This window comes from Vanellus vanellus (assembly GCF_965231255.1).
Source record: "Vanellus vanellus genome assembly, chromosome: Z".
Classification (NCBI taxonomy): Eukaryota; Metazoa; Chordata; class Aves; order Charadriiformes; family Charadriidae; genus Vanellus; species Vanellus vanellus.
The window spans coordinates 18,395,452-18,422,012 of record NC_138908.1 but is presented as its reverse complement, the minus strand read 5'-3'; the positions used below and the strand labels follow the sequence as shown (position 1 = coordinate 18,422,012).

The 26,561-nt window shown below is 40.4% G+C and overlaps 1 protein-coding gene across 1 annotated transcript in view; it reads left to right on the top strand.

The window, feature by feature from the left end:
• The first annotated feature begins 2,874 nt into the window (after positions 1-2,874).
• The window catches only part of DTWD2 (DTW domain containing 2), a 95,453-nt gene continuing 71,766 nt past the window's right edge, over positions 2,875-26,561 (top strand). The window contains exon 1 of the mRNA XM_082497940.1: positions 2,875-3,027. Within this exon, the coding sequence (XP_082354066.1) occupies positions 2,900-3,027 (128 nt within the window). The 5' untranslated portion in view covers positions 2,875-2,899. The remainder of the gene's footprint in view (positions 3,028-26,561) is intronic.

Here is a 26,561-nt window from a genome sequence, read left to right as displayed (position 1 = left end):
ATAAATATACATTACATTCGAACTTCTCAGGACAGAGGGGACACACTTTTCTGGGTACACCACTTGTAACAGCAAGAAATGTAACTTGCTCTTACCTAATAAGGGCTCATCCTAGAATAAAAGAGAAATGGTTTGTGCACGGATGCAGAAGAGATTGGACCTGGAGAGAAATGGTACTTTCCATAAAATGTAATGGACTTTCCATACGACAGTGAGTCTACAGCTAGTCATTAAACATGTGATCATTCCTGGTCCCAAAAAGGGAACAGTGCAGTACATGGCAGACTATTAAATGCAAGTAAGAAGCTCCCAATCACCTCATCATTTAGGTCTGTAAATTTACAAATTGCAAACACTGGTCCAAAGAGATGCTGTGACTTCCTCAGGTTTCTAATATGATGGTGGAGGTGTTAACTTGGATTTAAGTATGCATATCAAATACTCAAGGTAGTCATGCATTAAATAGGTAATATGGACACATCTGCCTATTAGCCTGCAAAAGATTATCAAGATCTGCCATAAAAGCAAGCATTTATCCTTTTAAACTTATTCTGTGTGTAAGACAAGAAATCCCGCTTCCAATCTTTTTAAATGAGCATTTAGGCTCAGATTTGTAGTTTGCTGGCCTGTAGTGAGAGAAATTGCTGGGCTGGTTAAACTCTGGAACAACATGCGTATAGCAAACACTAGCTCTGTTCCAAAAAGCCGGCTTTTAATCCCTTCTGCTTTTGTTGGTAGTCCAGAACAGCAACGTTCTGATAACAGGAACCCTCTGTCTTCATGCCTGTATTTTAGTCACTGTCAGTTTATCCTAACCTGATCTTGTACCAACATTTTCCTTCAGTTTAAACTACTCACTTTGCTCTTCAGATATATATACATAGAGAGAGAATAGCTATAGCACTCTCTGTTTAGCCTCTAGCTATTCCCTGCTACATTTGCCTATTCCCTTGACAATAAAATTACTTCATGTCATGTTTTTGTTACATTTATTTCAGGCATCTATCAGCAGATCAATTTTCTTCTCCTGTGTAGTCAGATCACAACGGTTTACAATGATTTACTTTTAAGCTTATGACTGAAACCAATTATTCTTACCAGACCAGATAAAGCCTCACTCTTTGAGGATTCTCATGGGAAGCTGTGAAGGGCACATCCAGGTTCCTGTTAGTAGGACTGCATGGGGACTCTTTTCATTAAGGTGAAAGCAGGAGGGTGACCCTGCACTAAGTCATCAATACTCTTTCTCCTGTCCACTACAACCTTGTTACTTCTAATAATCAGCCTAAATAAACTCTTTGTAGTCCAACCCCCCATATTGCACCCCCTGTGCTAAAGTAGATGATATATAATATTAGCTATAAATAACTTCATAATTTAAATTTTGCAGTGGTATTTTCCTTTACTTTTTTTTTTTTTTTGGCATTTACACTGTAATTTTACAACCAGCTTCAGAATCGCCGGTCTCTGATTTTATCTTGTGAGTAAAATGCATTCTAGTGGTTAAACAACAAAATGATTTCATTTGTAGCTTGAGCTACAAATACACAACTACAGTACAAAAATACAAAACCTAAAAGCAAATCCAACTTAATATTATATGTGTATCTAGTATCATCAGGCCTAAATTACATCCAATGGTTCTGAAGACTGTAAATATGTAAACACATTTTATTTTGGATGCAGAACAGAAAACAGGAAATAACATAATTGGCCAACTCATCTTCAGTTGCTTATTTTAGGAGAGCATCTCTTGTGTGGAGAGTCACTAGTTACTTTATTTCAGTTGATTTCTAAAGTAAACTGCAAGAACCTTGTCGTTTAATTAATTTTACTGGGTAAGGCTCCAATATATTGTTTATTATCATATTTGACTTAATAAGCAGAGTGTAACTTGCATCTAAATCCTGGTCTATATCTACAGTTTCATTTCTTAAGAGCTAGTACTACTAAGGTTGGAAAAGACAGTCAGAACTTACTTGTTACTTTCCCAGCCTCCTGCTAGCCTAGCTTGTGCTGCAGCATCTCTCCTAGAGCAGTGCGAACTCAAGACTATAAAGCATACCTATAGACATGGGAAGGCCCAAACATCTACTCTGAAGCACTTCAAATAAAACATCCATTAAAACGCACAGGTATCTATTTAAGGACCAGCAGTTAACTATTTTTTTTTTTTTAATAGTATCACTTTCTATCTCCAGCACCGCTGTCACTAGCGCCAGAAGAGTTTCCTACACGTACGCACGCCGAGCGCTCCAGGCCCTTGGCTGGGTATTCTCGCACCGGGCTGTCCGCAGAGCGGCCGTCACCCACACAGGCCCCGAGCCGGCCTCCGGCCTGGCCCGCCGTCCCGCAGCCTGCCCCCCGCCCAACCCCGGTACCGCCGCTGCTCGGACAGGCTGAGAGGCACAGCCTAAGCTGCAATTCGCGCTTGAAGGAGACTCAGCGGGTGGCAGCGCCCGTCGCCGGACCCCGGCGGCGCGGCGGGCAAGAGCGAGGCCTGCCGGCAGGCGCTAGGCCCGGCCCCGCCGGCTCCGCCGCTGTGACGGGCGGGATGTTAGCGCCGCTCTCGTCGCCCGCAGGCGCCGACACGCTGCCAGGTGCGGCAGGGGCCGCGGACACCCTGCAGGAGCAGCTCCCATCCCCCGGCCGGAGCCACGCCGGGCGCGCTCGCCCCGGGCGGCAGCGGCGGCGGCGAGCCGGCCCGCAGCGGTGACGCGGGTCAACGGCGCCCCCTACCGGTCGCGCCGCTCCCCAACGCTCCAGGAGAAAGGCTCCCCGCGCGCCGATTGGACGAGCCCCCGCCAAGGGGCGGGGCCGCCTCACGTGAGCGGACCGGACGCCCTTTCCTGCCCGCCGGCGCCCCCTGGCGGCTGCCGGCGCCTCCCGCCGCGCCGGCATGGAACGGGGCAGCACGGCGGCCCCGGCAACGGCCCCAGCCCTGGCCGAGGAGGGCGAGGGCTGCGCCGGCCTGTGGGAGCTGCCGGTGGAGCGCTGCGAGAGGCGGCCGGAGTGCGGGCGCTGCAGGTGACGCGCGGGGCAGGGCCGCGGGTGACCCGCGGGGTTGGCGGGCCCGTCCGGCCCTCGCCCCGCCCCGGTCTTGGGGAGGCTGCGCTGAGGCCCCGGGGCGGTGCGTCCTGGCGGCGCGGAGGTCGGGGCAAATGGGGTTTGGTTCCTTAGCAAGGGGGCGGGCGGGGGGCCGGGAAGAAGTCGTCTTCGCGCACGGACAGGCGGGCTGGGGTTTAACCGGCGTCTGTCACGTCTCTGTGTGAGACGGGCCCGTCTCCCTGTGGCAGCGTAGGGACGTCCCGCATGGAGGCGGGTGTATGTCCGCCCGTGGGCAGCGGGGCTGGCGGTGGGTGGGGGTTTCGGGCCACCCGCCAGCCCTTTCACCTCAGAAACCGCCTTCCCTGCGGGGCCGCCGTCGCTGAAGGGGGTGGGCACCCCCTCCTCCCCCCCGTCTCCTGGGGGGGCTTCAGAGGGGCTGGCCACGAGCTGGTGTAAACCTTTTTAATTTTATTTATTCATACGTAGTTTTTAAAAGAAGTCTCTGGTTCTCACTAGGCGTGTAAGTATGTCTGTCCTGGGTTAGACCCCAATCTCTCTTCCCAAGCACGGGCTGCCTCTGTGGCAGCGGGACAAGGTCGAAAATGGTCCCTGGCGTCTGTGGCACCACTTTGTAACCCGATTCTACCTCTGTGTGTACGTGTACTTTTAACGGAGTGTGTTGGCAGTACGTCACTTGTTTCGGAACTGTGCAAAACCGTCAAAGAAAAAAAATTTCCAGTACCCGTACTGATTTCATATCTTTCTATTAATTGGTAAAACGAGTGGAAAGGCATCTAATTTTGCTAACAGTGTAGTTGTAGTCACTTTAAAGCTTCGGAGTTCAGCAGCTTTTTTTTCTTTTTTTTTTTTTTTTTGTGAGGTTCCTGTAAGCAAGTGTTTTAAGTACTCTTTAAAAAGTTGATGAGGTTTATTAGCAGAGCTGTTTTGTAAAAATTCTGATATCCAAGTTTGACTTCATAAAAAATATATGTTGTGTGAGTCATAATATCTGTAAATGTTAACTATAAAAAAAACAAACACAGGCGATAGCTAATGATCAAAGGTGAAAACTGAGCAGGTGCATGACACTTCCCTTTTGCTGCTTTTTTCCAGTGAGTTTTAGCTCAAGGGACTTCTTGACACAGATGTTGTTTTGTGTTTATTTGATATGCCCCAGTAGATTTTATTTTTTTTTTTCCTTCTGTGAATTTCTCCGGTCCTCCTTGAAGCCCTGTACAGTTCTTGTGTCCACAACATCTGGCAGGCAAGAAGACACCTCAGGCTTACAAACCCTGGGTGGGAATAATTACCTATTTATTTATTTTGGTTCTAGCTTCTACCTTCCTCTTTTGCACACCGTATTCAGAGTGTGAACAAGCCAGAGATATATACCTTGCGTAATGTGTTTCTGCTTATTCTTATAAGGACCCTTCCTCATGCCACGGCAGCTTAGTTTCCTAGTAACCTGTTGGTAAGGGACTTTGTTAAAAGCCTTTTGGAACGTCAAAGTTGATTTTTGACAGCTACAGCACCGTCACCCACATGTTGGTTGAATCTTTCAAAGATCTTAAATATTTCTGAAAAGCAGGATTTACTTTTGCAAAAGCCATTTAACCTTGAGTTATTTTAGGATGCCTGTGGGGTGCTGTTGATTATTGTTGTTTGTTTTGTCAGTGTGTTTTGTAATCTCTGCTCTAGTTTCTCCAGTTTTGGACACATTCTCTGAGTCGCTTTTGAGTCACCTACAAAAATGGTTTCCAGAATAGATATCTACCTGTTTTCTTCCATAGTAAAACCTGATGGAAAGTATTTACTCAGCTTCTCATTGCCATGTCATATTAAAACACCAGCTTCCTAAATGGCTCTAAATGAATTACACTTGCTCTGAAGAGCATGGGCACAATGAGGACAGACACTGAAAGAGATGCAGAGGGAAAGAGCCTGAGGAGGATAAAAAGACCACAGAGCTGCTTGCTTTTATAAGAAAAAAGAAAATAGCACTTTTTTTAAAACTAAGGTTTTGATGGAAATTCTGATGCAAGACTGAATTGTGCACTCAGTCTATTTTTGCAGTGTATCTCCATCCTCTTCCTCAGGAATATAACTAAATTATGCTTGTAATCAAGCACAGCATTCTGCGGCGTAAGCTGGACTAAAAGTGAGTAACCCAGTCACTTAACGTACATCATGGGAAGGAATATCAGGAATTGGTTACTACCCTGACCGTTGTCATGATGGTAATGGTCATCATTGCAGGTATCTTTAACTGAATCTTGCAATTTTCTAAACTTTAGAGTAGATTTTTCCTGCAAAACACTTAATGAATGTGATTTAGGAGTATTTGGAATCAGTGTTTATAGTGATGATGGTCTGAATTCGGTACAAAAGCACAGAAGAATGCATTCTCTTTAGCATAATCTGGTGATTCCTCATGGGACTGACTTAAGGTTTAGGTGTGTTTTTTTTTATGGCATGACAGCAGACTGACAGCTTTCTAATGAGTACCAATCAGTCAAGATGTGAAATGGAAATGTAGGAGTAAGGTAGGTAACTTTTCATTTTGGATAATGTGAATGACTTGAGTGTCCTGAAGGAACAGAATGTTTCTAAATATTGTGGGTTTGAGGCTTTCTATTGCCTATGGTGGTTGTGGAGAGAATGCTAGCATTTGCAGTAGCTTATGGTGCAGAATTTGAATTAAGTCATATGATGAAATTTTACGTTTTAAAGGTTTTGTGTGTGTGTAAGTGCTATTTTAAAAAGAAAAAAAAAGATTCTAGGAAATGATCCTCTCGTAGCTGGTTTTTGAGATGGCAAATGGCTGGTGCAAATGAAATATATGCAGTTGACTTTATGCTGTTTTATTCTTGAGGCTACAACTAATATGTATTCTACCAAAACCAAAAGGTGAACGATGATAAATTTTGATTGACTGATGGTTGTATGATCACTTCTTAAGGCTTTCTCAGCCAATGTAAATGTTCAACTTGCTAGCAGAAGTTGAAGCCCAACACCCAAATGTTCAAATTGGAGAATAAGTTCAATATAGTTTCCAAGTTGCTGTTAGCACGTAAAACAAAATGAGCAAGCCCTACAATTGAAGACATATAAGGCAAGAATTAGAGACTTTGTGGTGTGACACTTTGAGAGTAATGTAACATTTTGAAATTGTGTCCTTGCATGGGTCAGAGTGCACTCTTCTTTCTAGATGCCTGATAAGCTGTTAAGGAAAAAACCTTTTTGTAGTGCAAAAGCAATAAATGCGCAATGACTTGTTACCACAGATATTGACTGTGCATGTGCAGAATTTTGCTGTAGTAGGAGAACTTCAGAGGAATGTTTTCAGGAAAAACTGTAAGATTTTAAACTGTGAGTATCATTTATGATATATGGGTATTGCTAGGTCTCTCTTTCTGGGCGATCACAAATCCCCGCTAGAAACAGTCCTCTGTTTGCAGGAATAGTTTATGTTGTAGAGTTAGAATAACAACCACTGGTGTTTTCTCAAGGTCTGCTATGATATATGCTGTTATGCAGTATTTGTATTTCAAGAGGGGAGAAAAAAAATGAGAAGGAATAACTTTAATCCCTTAATACAAATGATCCCTTTCCCTCTATCTAAAAAATGACACTTTACTTAATCTGGATACCATATGAATGCTTTTAATTTGATAAGATTTATAGACTGATAATGACATGTGATATCATAGTGGTGCTTCATATTTTGAGGAAAAAGATAATGTTCTTACTTAAGTATCCTGTACTTATTAATAAGCCTGTTAAGTCATATAAAAGCTGAGTGTGAAGAAGCAACACGGTCTTTCTTCAACACAATAAATATATGCAGTTGCTTTATAGCGCACTGGTATGTTATTTAAGTATAAATGTGAATTTTAAAGTTTAAATAACAATAACAGAGAAAGTGAAATAAGCATGCATTAATTCTTTTAGCAATGCCTGCTGCAAGAAAACAGCTTCATAGCCCTTGATTTCTTTGATGTTCTTAAAAGAGAGCTCCAGGCATTTATTTTCACTGCTCTAAGTTTATTGCAATTTTTCATTCCCTGAAAGTATTGATTCCTTATCACTGCTTAAATAAACTTCTTATGTGGCTGTAACGGTATGTTTCCCCATGGTTCATGACTTGTAAGAGATGACTTGCTGTGCTGTAGGATATTTTTTTTAAAGTTTCATGCGTTTTCTATTATGTTTGCATTGAAAAAGAAAAAAAAATACGCATGGCTAGGATACAGGTATAACTTGAGTGAGTTTTATTATGTCAGGTTCTTAGGTGGTGTATCAAAGGCAATTTTTTAAAAACAGCTATTAGCAGTTTTAAAGACTCCTATATCAGAGCAATATTTTTGCTGAATTTACTCATTTTCCTGTAATTAAATTCATAAAGCGGATTTACAAGTGTATCTGAGTAAGGTGATTCTGCAGAGTTTGGATAGAGCTGAATTTGTGCATTATCAGGAGGCAGAAAGGAAAAGGCTGAGCAGATGAAACAAAAGTGAGATCCATTCACATGCATGTTAAATTTGGCAGCAACTAAAAGCCAGGTTGTGCCAGTAATTATTTTTCTTCATCAGGAGAGGTGGGTTCACCAGAGGTGGGATTGGAAGGACTCTTGTAGGATTTCAGGAGGCAGTTGTTGTATCTTGTTGTTTGGTACTAGTGTGTGTATGTACAGTGCTACTGTGAAGGAGATAACTATCATCTAGTCTCTGGGGATCTCTGTTATATGTGGTTAGTGCAGCAGTGATAACAAGATACTAATATTATAGGTCCTTCTCCAAATAATAGTGAAAAGAAGTGTTACCATCTGATACTCTAGGGTATTTTAGGCACTTTCCCTTTTGTTGTGTGAAGGGGAACACTCACTTCCTTTCAAGACATAATTGTCAATGACCAGTCTCACAGGCCAGCAGGGTTAGAGTTCTCAGCTGTAGTTGTAGTATGATCACTCTGTCATGTCACTGTTGTTTACATCACATAGTGGTTGAGGTTGGCAGAGACCTCTTGATGTCATCTACTCCAGAACCCTGCTCAAGCAGGTTGCATAGGACTGCGTCCAGTTGGGTTTTGAATATCTCCGAGGATGGAAACTCCACAGCCTCCCTTGGAACCTCATCCACTGTTTGAGTAGTAAAAAAGTGTTTTCCTGTGTTCAGATGGAGTTTCATGTGGTTTACTTTTGCCTCTTGCCCTGATAGTGGGCGCTACTGAGGAGAGTCTGGCTCCTTTGTCTTCATTCACTCCCATCAGGTATTTATACACATGAATAAGATCTTCCTTAGCCTTCTCTTTTACAGGCTGAAGAGTCCCAGCTTTCTCAGCCTCTCCTCATATAAAAGATGCTTTAGTCCCTTAATTATCTTTGACCCTGTGCTGGACATGCTCCAGTAAGTCTGTCTGTCTTGTACTGAGAAGCCCAGAATTGGACCTGACGCTCCAGACATGGCCTTACCAGTGCTGAGTAGAGAGGAAGGATCGCCTCCCTTGACCTGCTGGCAGTGTTCTTAATGCAGCCCGAGGTGCTGTTGGCTTCTCACTGGCAAGGGCAAGGACACTTTGCTGGCTCATGATTAGCTTGTTGTCTACCAGATCCAAATGCTTTCCAGCCATTTGGTCCCAAAGTGTGTACTGGTGCCTGGGGTTATTCTTCCCCATATCCAGGACTTTGCATTTCCAATTGTTGAAACTTCATAAGGTTCCTGGCAGCCCATTTCTCTAGCCTGTGAAGGTCCCTCTTGTCAGAGTCCAGTGTTCCCTAATGAGCTGCTTCTAGATATTCCACATGGCGAAAGGTTGAAAGTTTAATAGCAAGTTTACTTATTTGAACATATCTGACATTATGTAAATTTTGATTTAGCAGAGTGATACAGCAATATACTGAAATCATAATAGAAGCACAATATGGCAATTGCATTTTACAGTGGATATTGGATCACAATAGAAATGTGATTATTGGTCTCTACGTACTAGCCATCACTACGCTGTGCATCTTCAGTTGCCAGGAAGGAATGCATGGGTTGAACCCAGCTCAAGCCCATTGCTCTCTTCAGAGTACATTTGATGTTTGTTCAGCTTTTATACTGTGCTGAGCTGAGCCACATAAATAATTTCCCGATGCTGGCCTGTCTGGGTTAGGAAGATAATACTCTCTGTTGATTGTCTCAGGGGAGGCCATTTACACAAACAGTTGACCCATTTAACTGACAGAGCAGTCTAGCTAAAGCACCCTCCAGTCCCCTTTGTGTTGAAATAAGTCCAGTTTCCTTTATGATAGCTGTGGTGACATTATTTTCTGAGCCTTCTTTTCTTGACAAGGTTCATCTGTTGGTCACAACTCTGGATGGCAGCACACCCATGTACCCACCACTCCTCCCAGCTGTGCCAGAGTGATCCTTGAATATCAGCCAACTCTCCCGGAGCCACTTTTCTCTTCGGGACCATTTGCCATGGGATTATTCCAAGCAGATCCCTGAAGAGGTTGAAGTCTGCTCTCCAGAAATGCAGGGCAATGGTTCTACTTTTTGCTCTGCTCTTTCTTCTTAGGATGCTGAACTCTACCATCTCATGGTCATGGCAAGGCTGCCTCTCCCTTGTTCATAAGTATCGCATTCAACAGAGCAACTTTCCTTGTGGGCCCCTCATTCAGCTGTGCCAGGAATTTGTTATTGGTGTACTCAGATTTCCTAGATTGTTTGAGCACTGCTATATTGTCCTTCCAGCAGATATCAGGATGGTTAAAGCTGCCCATGAGGACCCAGGCCTGTAAATGTAAGGCTTCTTACAGTTGTTTGGGGAAAGCCTGATCTAGTTCTACCTGATCAGGAGGTCTAGAGCAGATATCCACTACAAAACACCAGTATAGGTCTGCCTGCTAATCTTGACCCATATGCTCTCAGCTGACTCTTGACCTGTCCCAGGGCTGAGCTCCAGGGACTTCGGCTGGTTTCTCACATAAAGGGCAACTTTCCCTCCTTGCCTTCACAGCCTGTCCTTCCTAAAAAGCCTATATTTCTCTGTGACAGCATGCCAGTTATGTTAAGATATCCCACCATGTCTCCGTGATCCCATTGAGGTTGTAGGTCTGTAGCTGCACGCATACTTCTCTCCTCTCCTGCCAGCACTGCCAGCAGGTCGAGGGAGGTGATCCTTCTCTGCTCACCACTGGTGATGTTTGTTCCCATCTGAGTCTAGAAGCATTTCAGAGGGGCACCCAAGTGTGCCAGTTTCCCAGTACATGGGACCTTTCCCCATTAGGCTGTTCTGCAGGCACCTCCTTCTTCGCATGCCTGTGCTTAACCTCACCTCTGTTTTTTTTTGGTTGCTATATCCCTTTTATTCACATCACCGTGAGGCTTGCCTATCCAACTTCCTTACTTGTCCCTACCCCATAGTTAATCTAGTTAAAAGACTTCCCTAACAATGGGTTGGGCAGCCTGTTGGCAAAGGTAGTTTTACCCCATTTAGTAAATGCATACCATTTCTTTCAAGTAGCTATTGACCCTCAAAGAGGATCTCATGGTTGTAGAAACTAAACCCCCGCTGCTGACACCAGCTGGACAGCCAGTTGTTAACCTACAGGGTCCATCGAGCCCTTCTGAGATCCTTCCCCCTCATCAGCAGGATTGACAAGAACACTTAACTGTTCACTAGACCACTCCCCCAGAGCCCAGTAGTCATGCTTGATACTTCTCAGGTCACCACAACGTCATTGGTGCCCACATGGAAGAGCAGGAGAGGGTAGTAGTCAGTAGGCCAGATGAGCCTTGGTTACTTTTCCACAATATCCCAAATGAGGGCTCCCAGTGAGCAGCAAAATTCCCTAGAAGACAGATCAAGGGGGGCCCTCCATCCCCTGCAGCAGGGAGTCTTCTACCACTATCACTTGCTGCTTCCTTCTAGTGGTCCTGAGTGGGTTGTGCCAAGCCATCAGAGATGCTCCATTGGACAGCACTCCCAGCTATGAAGACAGTGAACCTATTGTGTAACTCAAGTCATTGTGTGGGGCAGGAGACTTCCTCTTGATGTGAGAGGTCACCACCTTCCGCCCTTTATTATAATAGGAGTTCTATCTTATCAGCTTCATGGGCACAAGTTCTTCGTGCCCCTGTGCTGCAGCTGAAGGTTCAGGGTGTCAGAAGAGGTTCAGCTGATCTCTCTTATCCTCTTTGATGCTGTGCAGGTTGATGTCCTCCTGCAGCATTTTCACTTTGAAGAACAGCTCCTGTACAACTGCATGCTTCCTGCAGGCTAGAAGACCACATGCCCCAGTGATAGGTGCCATGCACTCACTGCAGCCTGAGACTTCCAGAGCTGTGTCCTCCTGAAGCTCCCTCTGGGTCTTAGACTCTAATAGCAAAGGAATGGTTACTCCAGTGATGCCTGAGAACCGTACCTTGTGATCACCATTGCTGACAGCAATGGTCTAATCCAATGTAGGTTAATTAGCTCTTCTGCTGAGTGAGTTTTCTGCTGGACAGGCTTTTACCAGGTTTCTGCCTGCTGTGGATGGGGTTATCATACTGGAGGTAGAAGATGGAACTGTGGAAGCTTGACTTGGATAAGTTTAAACTGCTGTGAAAGAGCACTGATATAACTTAATGCTACTAAATCAAAAGTATCCCCATTCAAAATAATTAAAATTTATTATATATGTCTTTCTTGTCAGATACAGAAGATAATAATGTAACCATTGATGATGAAGTTATATTAATACTGTCATTCCTGACTCTTTGACCAAAAGCTGGCAGAAAGAAATAGTGCCTTCAACAGAGTAGTTGGTCTCGGCAAAATTGTAGGATAGTAATGAGAACATGGCTGATTTGAGATCTCCTAGAAGAGCACAAGTACCTGGAAATAAAATTTAATTCTCAGATGAGGCAAAAACCTCTTACAAATAGTCACCTTTTGTAAACATCAAACTGGCTTTTCAGTTCTTAGTCACAGTGAAAAGCTGCATTATGAAGATGCTACATATTGTAGTTTGCATGGCAGTACCTCAAGGGTGTCTGCACCATCAGCATTTGATGAGGAAGATATTTTGGTAGGTGGTATTCAGTATTTTGCAGGTATGTCTAACAAAGCATGTGTGAAGAGTGATTATGTTGAAGAAATTAAATCGTAGTTCTGCCCTTGGATTTGTGTGGAAGGGCTTTGTCAGTGACACAACTCTAGTTTTAGGCTGGTGTTGTGGTTTAACCCAGCAGCTAGGACCATGCAGCCGTTGTTCATCCCCTCCCTCCCCACAAAAAAGGGTAGGAAGAAGAGGGAGAAAAAGAGGGGAGAGAAAGCAGTATTAGAAAAGGAAAAGGACAATACTAGTAACAATAATAATAATAATGTCCCAAGTCACTCTCACCACCTGGTGAATTAGCACCATCCTGAGCAGGGATTGTGAGTACCCACAGGGGAAAGAAATTATGTTTTTTAAAAGAGTTGTCTTCAGCTGTTGCTGTTAATAATGAACTGGGTAAATTATTCTGTGTGTTGCAATATAGCTGAAGGAATCAGAAATGATTTATCTCTTAATGGATTTTTTTGGCCTATGGAACTGAATTTTATTTCTTGTAACTTTTTTCATTTATTACTTTTTGAAAAACATGGTGCGTTTGCAATTCTGTTGTACCCTAGTGTTGGCCTAGTAATTGTATTCATAACTTTGAAAGTGTCATCCAATCAGGGGGACACAATTCCCTGAACTGGTAAATTGATGAGACTTTTGTAAGCTAGTTTCAACACAGATGAGCCTGATACAATAGTTACAGGTCAGGTCACCTCTGTGTTGTATTTCTTAAAAAAGTAACTAGAAGTATTGGCAAAGATTTCTCATCGCCTTACTGTGAATATAAAATAAGTTTATTCCTGACATTTAGTGATTTTTTTATAAATAATTTCAGCATGTATGTGATGTAATACTGAAAGGTAGAGATGTAAATGTATTTCAGTTTCAATAAGCATAAGCATATAGGCAACTGAGAAGGTAAGAGAAAGCTTGGTGTAAATCAGGTGTCTGACCTTGCTTTGGGGCTTTGTCAACCCTGCAGCAAACACAAGTGGCAAGAAGAGCTCTGTTGCCATGACTATACTCTTTTGGATGCCTGATTTATGCAGTCATAGGGTATCTGAATAGTCACATAGAGAGATCTGAAGCAGTGCCCTTAGAAAGCTAGAAGGTGAGCTAAGTTCTTAAGCAAGGAGGTGCTATTGGCCTCCCTGCCCCCAGACTTTGAGTTGATTGTACTTTACTGGCCAGCAGAGAATCCAGCCACAAGACAACAGAACAAATTACTGTTGTGAATTTTGCATTTAAGTACACGCGCATTAAGGGGAAAACATTCCCTAACAGTTTTACAGCCTCATGCAGAATTATTTATCAATAAATGCTTATTTTTGTAACTGCAAAAAGTTATTTTACAAAGCATGAAAGTTTATTTCAGCATTGAGAGTCATGTAGATTTTCCTGTCATTGGAGCAGCAGAGATATTTATGCACTAATATGTCAGCTTTTCTGAAGAGGCTAAGAAATTTTAATTGGGCTGGGAGTGTGAAAAGCAAGAGTACACAAGCCTGAAAGACTCTACTGTTCAAGAATTACCTTTTTTCTTTGTAGACATATATGTCTTTTGAGTTTTTAATTGATTTTTAGTAGAAGATTCTCAAGGAATTTCAAAGGATGTTAGGAGGGACTCTTGAAATTATATACTAATAGTAAAATAGATGTAGAATTTACCAACTACAGATGAAACTGTAACTTGTTTGAAATCAATGAACTAAGATATATGTAATCTGTACCACATTTTAGGAAGAGAAGCTAAAGGTAAGTGGAAAAATGACCAAGCATTAGAAGAGTTCTCAAGTTCAGTGCATCATATAATCTTAGCACACTTTTATCAATGTTGCTTTAAATTATTGTAATTTATACATTAAAGTCTGTGGCTTCTGTTGATTAGAATTGTAAATATCAAGCTAAACATTGGTCAGTGGGTTTCAGGTTATTTTTTTCTGCATTTAGCAGTTACTATATCCAGAGTAATTTCTCATGCTGTTGTTTCTGTCGCCTGTGTCACCAATAATGAGTGGTGCCAGAACTGTTGATGAATTAAAAATGTTAGTGACTTGAATGTTACTGCTTTCTGCTGGGCTAAATTTCCATGGCATTTATTCATTTCCTATTATACTGTGATCAGATTAATGAGTAGTGACCTTTTTAGGCCACTTATTTTGTGCTTGGCCGACTTGGTTAGCATCCTTTTTGATCTGCTGACATTAAAATAAGAAAACAAGGAAAAGAAAAGGAAAAAAAAAGGGATGTCAGGCTGGCCACATGCCTTTGAATATGGATAACTACAGGCTAGTAGGAGCACAACCAGAGACAAGAACTGCAGCAGAGAATAATCTTGTTAATTAAAGCAACTTTAGTACCTTTGATCTGCTTTTCTGTAATTACACCAAGTGCAACTTTACCTTGGGGATGGTAGTTTATTGTAAGAGAAGCCAAAGATGTTTCAACGTTGATCAAGTCTTCCTAATTTAATCATAAGGAATACTAAAAATACAAATGGTTCCTTTACAAGAATTGCTATTGATTTTTATAAACATACCACAAAGCAAAATCCTAAAGAAAACAAATTAGGCATTTCCCCTGGAATGTGGTGCTATGAAACAGAACAGTGTTTTCTTTTGAGGTAATCCAGCTCTGACATATCCCAGAATTGCTTATGACATTCAAGTACTGTAGAGCCTATCCGAACGTCCTGTGACTGATGTAGTCCCATTCTTCTTCAGTTACCCTGTGGTTTGTTTTTTTTCCTTCCTTTCTGCCCCCCCCCCCCCCCCCCCAGCCTAATTGAGTTTCATTTTTACAAAACTGAGCTTTCCTGTCACTTCAAATGCACCACTCAAACTTCCTTCACTTCTTAAATCTATGCCTGGAATTTCTTAGTGGTTTTTTGTTTTTTTGGGGGTTTGTTTTTTTTTTTTTTTCTGCCATCCCCACAAATGAATTATCAGGCTCATCTGACTTCTTCCACCTGTAGGTTTTTTAGCTGTCTTTCATTTATGAATATTTCTTTTTTTACTTCCATATCAGCTGTGGAAGGTGGTTGTTGCAGTCTTCTCTCCTCCTTTTAGTATCTGTATTTTATACCACCGTCTGATCTCCCGTCCAGATTTATCCCTTCAATGCACCTGTGTGTCACTTTCTAATTTTCTAAGTCAAATACTGTCTTCTAAGCACTGGATTCAGTTTTCTCTTGGCTCTTTTATAGCTTTACCAGGTTTGTACTTTTGCTCCACTGACTCTGCTGAAATGTTTTTTGGCAAAGTTTGTAATGCTTTCTGCTTGGAAGAAATAATCCAACTTCAGACTCCTGGATATGTCAGCTTGGTAGTTGCCTGTGTTGTTACTGGAAGCGTAGCTCTACTTTGGCATCTAAGACATAGTCCTCAGCTGTTTTTTCCTCCATCTTTCTATGTACCACTTCTGAGTTATACCAGTTACACCTGTCATTTCTGGTAAGAGCTTCTTTTTAAATTCTTGTCCTTCATTCCTAAAGCTATTAAACTTCTATGTCAATATTAAAGACCTGCAAACTGTCTGTAACAGATGGTTTTAGTTTAATCTCAAATTTGTCTTCCCATGAATGCCCAGCTATATAAGCTTAGTCACGTAAAGGAGAACGTGTCCTTGCTGCACTTAATTTTTGCCTTGCTGGGCACTGTGTAAAGAAAACACACAAAATAAGTCCTAGAGGCCTCATTCTATGGCTCTTCTGGCACAACTATAGTAAACAGTAGATGATTTATGTTGTAAATGTAACTGGAATTTTTTCTTGCCTAAAGAGTAGTCAAATACTTGCTGTGGCTGATCTTTTTTTCTACATGTTTTTGTTAATTGTGTCTGTATTAGTGATCAATAATACAATTTTCTGAGTTTGTTGGCGTTTTTTAAGCAGCTAATCAACTATTAACCTGAATGCTAGAAATTTTAAATAAAATTGAGTGTGCATGCTCCTTGGGTTTTGGAAGGAGCACCTGGAAAGGCACACTTTTTGTATGAATTGACAATATCTGCTTATACAACCTTACAATGTTTGTTATAAAATATTTTAATTTTCTTTTGGTGTCACGGAATAGGCATTCTTCCCTATACTTCTGTTTAGTACTAACAGTTCAACATTTCTATTTATTTCAAAAGTCCAGTTTAATTAAATTGAAAATATGTGAATCATGCACTAGGGAGAGAATAAATGGAGCAAACTGGAATGAATATGAATTGTTCAGGAATTATGTATTTTGATGCCCACCTCAGATAGTGGAAAGAAAATGCTCCATACCTTAAATAAAGCACCTACAGTTTGTGGGTTTATTAAGGAAGCCAGACAGTCTGGAGAAATCCACTGCCAGAGAAGTTAATCAGAGATAAGGTCAGACTGTTGTGAGGCAACAGTGACTAGCAATGGCTAGTTTTATTAACACTGGTTTGTATTCTTAAGTGCTAGAGAATGGTAAATTGAGAGAGTGGTATTTCATAAAGAAGGGTGATTTTGGGGGTTCTTATGATTTGTTACTTGTATGAGACAACAGTAGTGGACCATTTCAGTTTTATAATGTATGGAACTTGTTTTTCCTGATAGTTCTGAATTCAGTATTACACTTACGGAATTTGGGTATAATCCCTTTAATTTTTTCCTCAGTGTCTATTAGGATTTGATTTAGAAACTTGATAACTTCTCTCTCTTTATTGCTGTTTTCATTGAATAGAATTTTGACCCTGTAAAATCATTGGGGTTTAAATGTGTTTTGCCATTTTTAATAGAAGGGCTTGTTAATTGTAGCCTCTAATAGGGAATTTCCTCATTAAAATACGAGAGAGATGAGCAATTAAATCCAGATGGGCTGTTTCTCTTGGAGACCTACATCTAATTCTCCATGAACATCTAAGTCTTTTGAAAACCCTAGTGTTTGCAAAAGCAAGCAGCCAGTGCAATGCATTAAGTTGATTTTAAGTGCCTTTTAGAATGTGTCATCTCCAAGTAGACAAAAAAAACCCCCATTGAGTACAAACTTTCTTATGTGTGTAGCCCCTTCATGCCTTACGAAACTGAAACAGAGATTCATGACAGATGGCAGATATGTGCGTGTTTTAAACTCAAGTAGTTTCAAAGGGATCAAGACACCTAAATATCTTAGACCGTCAGTCTCTAAAACTACTTTGGTAATGTCTTTGACATTTTTAACAGTACAGTGGATATAATCCATCAAGCCCTATTAAGTTAGTTATCCGTTAATATCTTTCTGTTACGAGCTATTGCTTTGGTTTCATGTTCTGTTAATGTTTGCAAATATAGATTATGTAGCAGTTTTGAGGGGGGTCAGGCGAGAAATTTAATAACAGCACTATTAGAGGACTAATGAACTCATGTACCACAAAAAAAAGTGGTGGTAGGGGAGAGAAAGAAAAATGGCATGCAGCATTCTGGTTGATGGATTTAATAGCATCTAACCATGATTACAGGTTTTGAAATAGTGGTAGTTACATTTGTCCAAGTGGATGAAAATATTAGGGAGGCATTTGACAATTCTTCACAGTATCCTGGTAGTCAAGCTGAGAAGATATGGACTAGATGAATGTGGCTACAAAATGAACAACGAGGTGGCTGAACTGTTGAGCTCAAGTGATTGACAGTTGAAAGTCTGCGAGACAGTTGCTTAGGAGAGGTTTTCGTGTGGGTTTATGTTGTGTCAAAGCTGGTGAACATTTTGCTAGTGACCAGGTTGGTGGGGTAGAAGGTATGCACACCAAGCTTGCAGGTGACATCAACATGGGGGGAGCAGTTGCTGTACTGTGGGAGGATAGAGCTGCCATTCAGAGACACATTGACAAACTGTCATGTTATTAGGAACCTCACAAAATTCAGCAAATTCAAAGCCCTGCACCCAGGGCTGAACAAGTGCTGGCAGCATTGCAAGCCTGCGTACTGTCTGCTGAAGGAACCACTCTTGCAGGAAAGAGTCAGGGCACTGAGGTGGGCAGCAGGCTGAGCGGGGGCCAGCAGTGTGCCCTGGTGGCAGAAGACGTCCAGTGTATCCTGGCTGTGTCAATGAGAGTGTAGCTGCGTTTCAACTTAAGAAAAAAAAAATTACTCTTAGTGAGAGTGGTTAAATGCTAGAGTTGGTTGCCTGGTGAGATTGGAGTCTCCATCCTTGGAAGTGCTCAGATCAGGTTGCTCAAGGCCTTTGAAATTATTCCTGCTTTGAGTGAAAAGCTGGCCTAGGTGACCTCCAGAGGTCACTTCCAATCTGAATTATTTTATGAGTCTGTTTATAGCTTTGTACTGTGGTGCTCTGAGTTAATAACAGTGGCCTCTCAGACCAGGCAATGCTAATTTTCTCAGCAAAAGATCTTACTGTTGTGGTCCACCTCATTCCTGTCAGCCTCTTAATGAAGCACTCAGGTGCAGTCTAACTTTGTTTTTGTTAACTTTTATGAGCATGCTTGCCAAATATACTACATTAGTTATAAAAGTAGAGTTTCCAAGTTACACAAGAAAGTTTTATCTGTGCAACAGACTTCTAGCTTTCTTAGTCAGAAGAAAGTAGTATTGTAAGGTATTTTTCCTAAGAAATTCTGCCTGCAAAGCACTTTGAGTGGTCGTTAGGTACAAATCAATATGGTTCTAGGGTTTGATGTGGTGACTGCTATATTCAGCATTTAAAAGCACTTGAGTTTAATTGGTTGTATAGCTTAAAAGCAGCATCTTACAGTGTCCCCAAAAAGGCAGAATAACTTAATAAACAAGATTCCTGATTAAATAAATAAAATATTCTGTATTCAGCAAAAATGAACACATTTTAATGAAATATAACTGTTTAATAACAGGTATGCTATTATAAAATACGTTATTTAATTGCATTATACCAGGAAACCGGTTGACTGCTTTTTAATAAGATTGATGCTAGATCAAAATCAAAGTGAAAGTGTGTTCGGCAGAAGTGCCTGCTATTCAGAAAAAGGACGCTAGAGTGTAGTGTAGCATTTATAGTACTCACAGCTAAGGGGTATCAGGAAGTCTGAACAGAAAATTGCTTGCATGCTGCCTTTTTTTCATATGGTGTTATAATGTTGAGTTATCCTGAAGTTCTCTACGTGTATAAATACAACTCTGTTATTTGACCATCTATGGCAGAAGAAGTGAATAGTACACTGGAATACTAGATTGCATTTAATATTTAACCATTTTCCTAACGTTGGTTATTCATCATATGAAGCTCTGTTAGCTGTGGTTTTTGCTTAGATTCAGTTGAAGATGAACTGCAGAGAATGGTAGATTTACCTTTTAACAGGAGTATGTACTCTTTAAAGAAGTTTTGTCTGACAGGAGGCATCCACTTTTATGTTAATGTTAAATATAGATTAGAATGGGTTCTCTGTTGTGTATTTGTCTGTTTTACCAAAATAAAGTGTAGCGATACCTTCATTTTACTGCATATTTCTTTGTTTGTTGTTGTTGTTGCATTTTTTTGTTTGTTTGTTTGTTTGTTTTGTTATTTGTGAAAGGAAGAGAATTTAAATTCATAGCTCTAAGTGACAGGATATGGCATAGTTGCATGGATTCAGAGATATAAAAACTTAGCTCTTCTTTTAAGTTCTGAAAGATGTGTGGGTACTGACCCTGCTTTCATTAAAAACCAATGGCATAATTCACTTCTGACTTCATTTGGTGCAGAACTGAGCTTTTAATTTAACTCTTGCTAATAGCAAATAAAGTGTACATGCCAATAGGCTGTCTTTAAAATACTATATTAAATAAGGTAAAGTTGCATACTTAGACCTAAATTTCAAGTATTAAAAGACCTATTGCTTAAGTGGAGATAGAAAGGTCAGTTTTGTTGATACTTGGTCTGTGTTTTTGGAACAAGAGAATGCTGTTGAAGTAACAAACTATCGTCAGATCAAAACTGAAAAACTTCATAAACCGTGACATGGAAAGTTAGTGTTAGAAGTTTTTATTCTTGCATAGATTCTTGCAAGGTAACCCTTAATGACAAGTTGTAATTCTCATTTTTTAATCAAGAAACTAACAATAACAAAACAACAATGCATGAAGCTTTTAGGTAATTTAACTTCAGATTTGTAGACCACATTTACACAGCTTTAGTTGCTGGTTGAACTGCTGGATGCAGACTTGTACTGTCACTAGCTCCAGCTAGCAGTGTCTTAATGCCCCAGCTTCTTAAGCTGCCTTTCCCCTGGCTCTCTGCAAAGTACACTATGACCTGTCATACCACATGGGGTGCAAAACAGCCTGTGTTCCCTCATGCCAAGGTACCAGACTGAGAAGGAGAGGGGGTGAAGGGGTGATTAAACAAAATTTCTGAGAGTCCTCTGTGGGAAGGCCCTTTGGGCAGGCATGCAGGGGGCTAGCAAGCCTACCAGACCCCAGGCTGAAGAGAAGACCCTGCCTGCTAGTCCTGGCAGGTCAGAAGAGGTCATCTGCTGTACAGAAGTCCAAGTTCCACGTGCAATATATTTTTGCTCTGCATATGGATTGTAATGAAAGCTTGGTGCTAGCAGAGGATCAGCATTGAGTTCTGTGTCTGGTGGCTGTTATAGCTTTGGAAGAACCCTGTTATTCTGCTGAACACAGGCTGAGTAGGGTGGAGAAGCATTAACTTAGAAACTTCATGTGCTCTTTAAAAATATACTTCTGTTCTTACTTTATGCTGTTAACTGGAATGTTCTCTGCATATATACAAATAGATGAAAGAATCAAGATGCTGATTCTGTATTGTTGGAATTTTTTTTTTTTCTTTTTCTTTCTTGGATTGGTGGGTTTCTTTGTAGCCTGGGAAATTCTGAGCTTTTTTCCACAAGACTTTTTTGGTTACAAAATTTTTTGGGTTTGTCTTTTCTTGTGACAGCCTCTAAACTTCTGAGATTGGGAATTATAAAGCTGGCAATGTAAAACTTCAGTTTAACTTCTTAATCTTAATGTCTCAATGGCTTGCTTTAAATGCCATTACTGCGTCACCTTCTTCAACAAATTTAAAGCTCTGCTAACTGTCTGGCATCAGGCTTGTCAGAGTGCCAGCTATTTTGCCAGACTGTAGAGCCAAGATGCATGAAAATGTCAACAATCTCAGGCTCATTAGGTTTTGGCTTTCCTGGCCTTTCTGTAATGACTGCAGTGCTGCATAAGCTAAATGCTATTTTTTTTATTTACTCCTGTTAGTTACAGTGGAAACCACAGCCAACTTTAATGTAAACAGTGGAAACAGTTGAAAGTGCATTCTCCTATTGATTTGTTAATTTCAGTTATTTGCAAGGAAAGCTGCCTTCCAAGGTCTGCTTCCATATCTTAAGTTAGGAAAATATACAGGGTGGATATTTTGTTCTTTTCTTCATTGTATCTTTTCTCTTTTATAGCATTGGAAGGTATTTGTTGTTTTTAATATGTTCAGATTAGCCTTTTAAAGATGCTGTGAACATTCTAAACTAAAAAATCCCCAAACTTACTTGTTTGTCCTTTATTTATGATTTAATTGGTCAAGCAGAAAGGTTATTTGCTTTGGGAAATGGTCACATGAAAGCACTGCACAACTTAGAGTTTTTAATAAAGGCAGCATGAACCTTGTCCACATTTCTGAAATATTTTGATTTTTGTCTATGTACCTTCAGCATGAAAATATGTAAAAGAACACTCTTTGAGGGCAGCTTACACAACATACAGCATTCATACAGATGCTGTACGAATGAATCTACTAATTTTGTTGGGTTACCTGTTACCTTCTGTTGTAATGTCTAAGTTTAAAGGAAATGCCCAAATTAATCTAAAATACTTCTAATGTAGTTGCCTGTCATTGCAGTGTTATAACTTCTCTGTAAAAGCCTCTTCACCCTTCAGTGGTAATTCTCTAGGCACAACTATCTCTTAAATACATAATAATAATAACAAAAAAAAAAAACTGTTGTACTATTTACTTAGTATTCAAAGCCACTGTGAAAATATGACAATGCAGAATAGAAGGGAAGTTTGGAATTATACATAAACTACCAAATACTTGAAAGGGAAGTTTTTTTCTTTACTAAATTTAGATACTTTTACAAATACACATTTTCTGGAGAGAAATATATATGCATGTGTTTACTTATTTGCCTAATTTTTGAAGAAAATGCACTAGCTGATGTAATTTTCCAAGATGTTATCTTTAATGAGAACTCTGAGCCTGTTATGAAGTAAATGACTGCTTCCATCCCTTACCTCCGGAGAGTTGCTTTTTTTGTCCACTTTTAGTCTTAAATCTAGGAAGAAAGACATCTTGTAATCTTTGTAAGTAAAGTTTTTCATGTGTTTTGCTGCAGTTGTTCAAATCCAGGCCAGTTGAGTTTTGACTGAAAATCATTGCAAACTGATAGCTTTTTGGTGCTGAAAAAGAAATGAGTTGGTGATGTAAATCCCATTTCCAGTGGCTGGGTGGCAACAGTAGGAAACTCCAAGATCAAAATCAGCACTAACACAACAGCTTCTTGAAGGCTTGCACTGAGGGTAGTTTTGATGCTTTTTGAGATATGTTTTGTTGCTTGTTTTCAGTAAGAGCTCAGGACATACTTCCTGATGTGTTTTGGGTTATTCTGAATGTTAAAATAGGACCACATATGGTCTGTGCTCTTGTTCTGGACGCTTATTTTGCTGAACTTTATTTTTTTCTATTGGGTGTAGGAGCTTGATATGGTCTATTCCTTCAATTTTTTTTTGAGATCTGTGGCTGAAGAACTTCTTTGTATTGTTGTTCAGTAACAGTAAAACATGCACTCGTGCTTAGCATGCTGATCAAGACTGAAAGACCGGAGTTGCCTGCGCATGGCCTTGCAGCTGTATTCTTTTAAACAGTGGGACCATATTCAGGACAAATGGGTCAGACCTGAGGTTTGCAGGGTGGATAGTTGAACAGTGGTGAAGAACAGGTGCCTGGGATCAGCATAAATACACGGCAACTGTGGAGTGATATTTCGTGGCTGATAGGAGTAGTGATTCTGGGATTTTCTGAACCAAAAAGCATATCTTCATGCTTTAATAACTCTTAATGATATATGCTGGTTTTCCTGCTGTGAATTTTTTGTTCCCTTGATCATGTGATAAGATGTACAAGTTCATCATGAAACATGCAAATAGGTGTTTCCTTTTGAACTCACTCTCTGCTGGTATTGCTTGATGCCTCTGTCAGTTAATTGCCTTATTCTTTCTTTTTTTTTTTTGAAATCCGTTGCTCTGGGGAAAGGCCCAGGATTGTTTCAAATTTGCAAGAGAGCAGTAGTTTTCAAATTGATGGAGAAATCTTGATTGAATATGATGGAAAATATAATCAGGGTTTTGGTTAGGAGAGCTGTAGCCCGTATTGCTGAGGATAGAGTAGAAAATGGAAAGAAGCAAGGAACGTATCTTCTCACCATAGCATGTAGGAGCAGGAGAACTGCTGAGAGTGGGTGCCAAGGGAATCTGAATGCTAGGAAATAGTGTTGTGATCTCTTAGCTGCTCACTAGTCGTGCGTACCTTGTTGAGAGGCAAGGAGATGGCTCTGTCTCCCTGTCCTCCTTTCTGAACCTCTTTCTGTACCTTTTCTTTGACATATCTTTGACCCTATCACATTGCTTTCTCCCATTGCTGCATCCCCTGCCCCTGATAGTTCCAGTGGTGGAATACTAGGTTGGTTCAAAGGCAGTCTTTCTCTAAAAATATTGTATTACTTTTTTGGTGCTTCTGTTGTATAACATGCCTCTTTATACTCTGACCAGGCTTTCTATGTTGGTAGTATCTTGTGGCAAGAAGAAAAGATGCTGTGTTGTGTCAACTGTACAACCATCTGGAAACTAATTTGTCAAATGCAATGGTAACCTGTATTTAATTGGACACTTTTATGGTCATGTTGCTTTGGAAAGTCATGGTACTGTCTTGAATCTCTTCTGGTACAAAATGCTAAACTTAGTCTGGTATATTTTAATAAATTTAAAATGTAGTGTTGTGGTGGCTTTTCCTGGAACTAGATGGAAAAGTTTTGAAGCTTGCAACAGAATACATTGCAGGTTTGAATTGGTCCAGTCCAATAATGCCCTAAATGTGTGTTTCTAGGAGGATGCTTCTCTGTTTCTGCCTGGCACTCCAGAGCCATGAAAGAAGGAACCTGATATCTGTAGACCTTATACAGAGTCTTGACATTCAAACTCAGTGCATCTAGCTCATTAGCACAGTTCACATTCCCTGTGCATCAGAAAATGGTCTTCCACAAAGTGTAAAGACACCAAATGGCTTCATAGCTCTCTCATGGTATAGTTGTAGAGCTTTTGTATGAATTATAACAACTATTCCAGATTTCTGATCAGTGGAATTAATTTATTCCTGTGTCAGATTGCTTGAAGTTTCTGTCCCTAATTGTGTTGAAAAGGGTACAAAAGCCTTTGTGCAGGATAACCGTAAATTTTCTTGAAATATTTACCTCTTGGCACCTAAAGGCAGTTTGTTTGCAAAGTAGTTGATGCATATTGGTGGATAACATGGAAATAAGCTTTTCCCTATTATGTGTGGTTTTTTTCTTTGGATAGAATATCTTTTCTGTGCACGTTTTTACAGAGGAGGTTAGCAGAATAATTGGTCTTGTGCTCTCTAAATGCTTCTAGAGCTGATGAGGAGGTTGAAGAGCTTGGGATGAGAAGGAGTATTTGTGTGATTTGTCCAGGAATGCAGGTTGACTAATCAGTAGATATCATCATCGGTTTTGAAAGTTGCATTCTATTAATTAATATAGATATATAATTAATCACTCTTTAAGCTATAAATTTGAAATTCAAAAGGCACAAATAATTTTCAGTATGATTTGTACTAGATGGTTCTCCATTTAAATGGGAAACTGGGATATGTTCCATTAAATTCACTGGCTGCACCATTTAAAAAAAAAAACCAACAAAAAACCAACCACAAACCAATCCAAAACCATACACCTGTTTTTATTATTTTTAACTTCTCGTGGGAAGCAAAACCTCAGCAATATGCCTTTTTTTTTTTTTTTTTTTCCCCTTTTCCTTTTTTCTTGCCAGGAAGTGGTGCTATGCAGGTTACCAAGTGGAAAAGGAAGTGCTTTGTTGATTGTTTTTAATACTCTCTCCACCTGTGTTTCTGATGCTGTGATTTTAATTTATGTGGCTGATGACTCTTAATGAAGTTTGTAAGAACTTAGTTTTAAATTTGTATGCCTCGTGACCAGTGAGTTACAAAGTCTCTGTAAAGAGACTGTAGGAAAAGATGGAAGCTGGAACACGATGGAGTCAGAATATCTTCTATGCCTGATTTTTCTCAAGAAACACCATTAAACTAAGGCTTGGAAGTTTTCCTTGAGTAAGGAATGTTCAAAATGAGCCTAGAGGAAACCTAAACAGTGCTAATGGCCCCTTGAGTTTCTCTGCATTTCATGAGAGCTAGAGCACTTCTCAGAAAGATGGCTTACCAAAACTTAATGTAAAGAGAAATTGAAGAGCTGGTAGCATGTAATTAGAAATCTGAGGCTAAAATAGGATGAGCTTCTATCACATTTTACTTCTGGTACGTTTTTATTTCTCAATCTTGGGTGTGGGAGTCAGTCTTCTGTAGGCCAGTTGATTTGAATGCTTATGAGGATAGTAGTAGATCTCTTAAAAGTACAGTAATGCAAGTAGGAGCATTAAAACAAAATATGATGACCATGAATTTCATAATTAAATCTGAAGTGTGGAAGAGATGATATTTTGTTGTTTCTGTGCTCCAGTGTAACTGAGTATGAGATTGAAGGACCACTAACATGGCAACTGTGAGAAATATTTACATGGTAATGTTACACAGCCCTCTTGTAGTGCCTTAAAATCACTCGGCCATGTTACCTACAAACTACCTGCTACTGAGAAAATAAGGGCAGCTCATAATAATTGAAGTAGCGGTAATGATTGAATTGGCTCATCCTGTTCAATTTGAAAACAAAAGAAGAGGGAGAACTCCAAGCAATTACTTCATTTATCATTGCAGTATTGTAGTTCACAATTTCCCTCTTAACTCAGTAGTTTAAAAGTATGTGTGAGCTTCCGTTAACAAAGCAGATCAGCAGAGTTTGTATATTTGGGACATCAGCTGTGGAGCTTCTAGTTTAAATCTGACTCATATTTATTAGAGCAGAGGACGGGCAATTTTTCAGAGATCTCAAGTCTACCATGTAGACTTAGCTGGAGTGGACTTTAGGCCTGTCTATAATGTACTGTTCAGCTGGTGACCATGGAAGTTTGGCTGTTCTTGCAGGACCTACGCTTATTATCAGCAGAGCTACAGGGAATACCAAATCCTCCTCCTGGCTGCACTGGCCCTGGGTTTGCCAGATGGGCCTCGGCCACGTAGAGGATCAGGTGATCCATTATTTCACTTCTGTTCAGTGCAGAAAAGAGAGGTTTTCATTTAACAGGGATGGCGTCTTATCTTCCGTG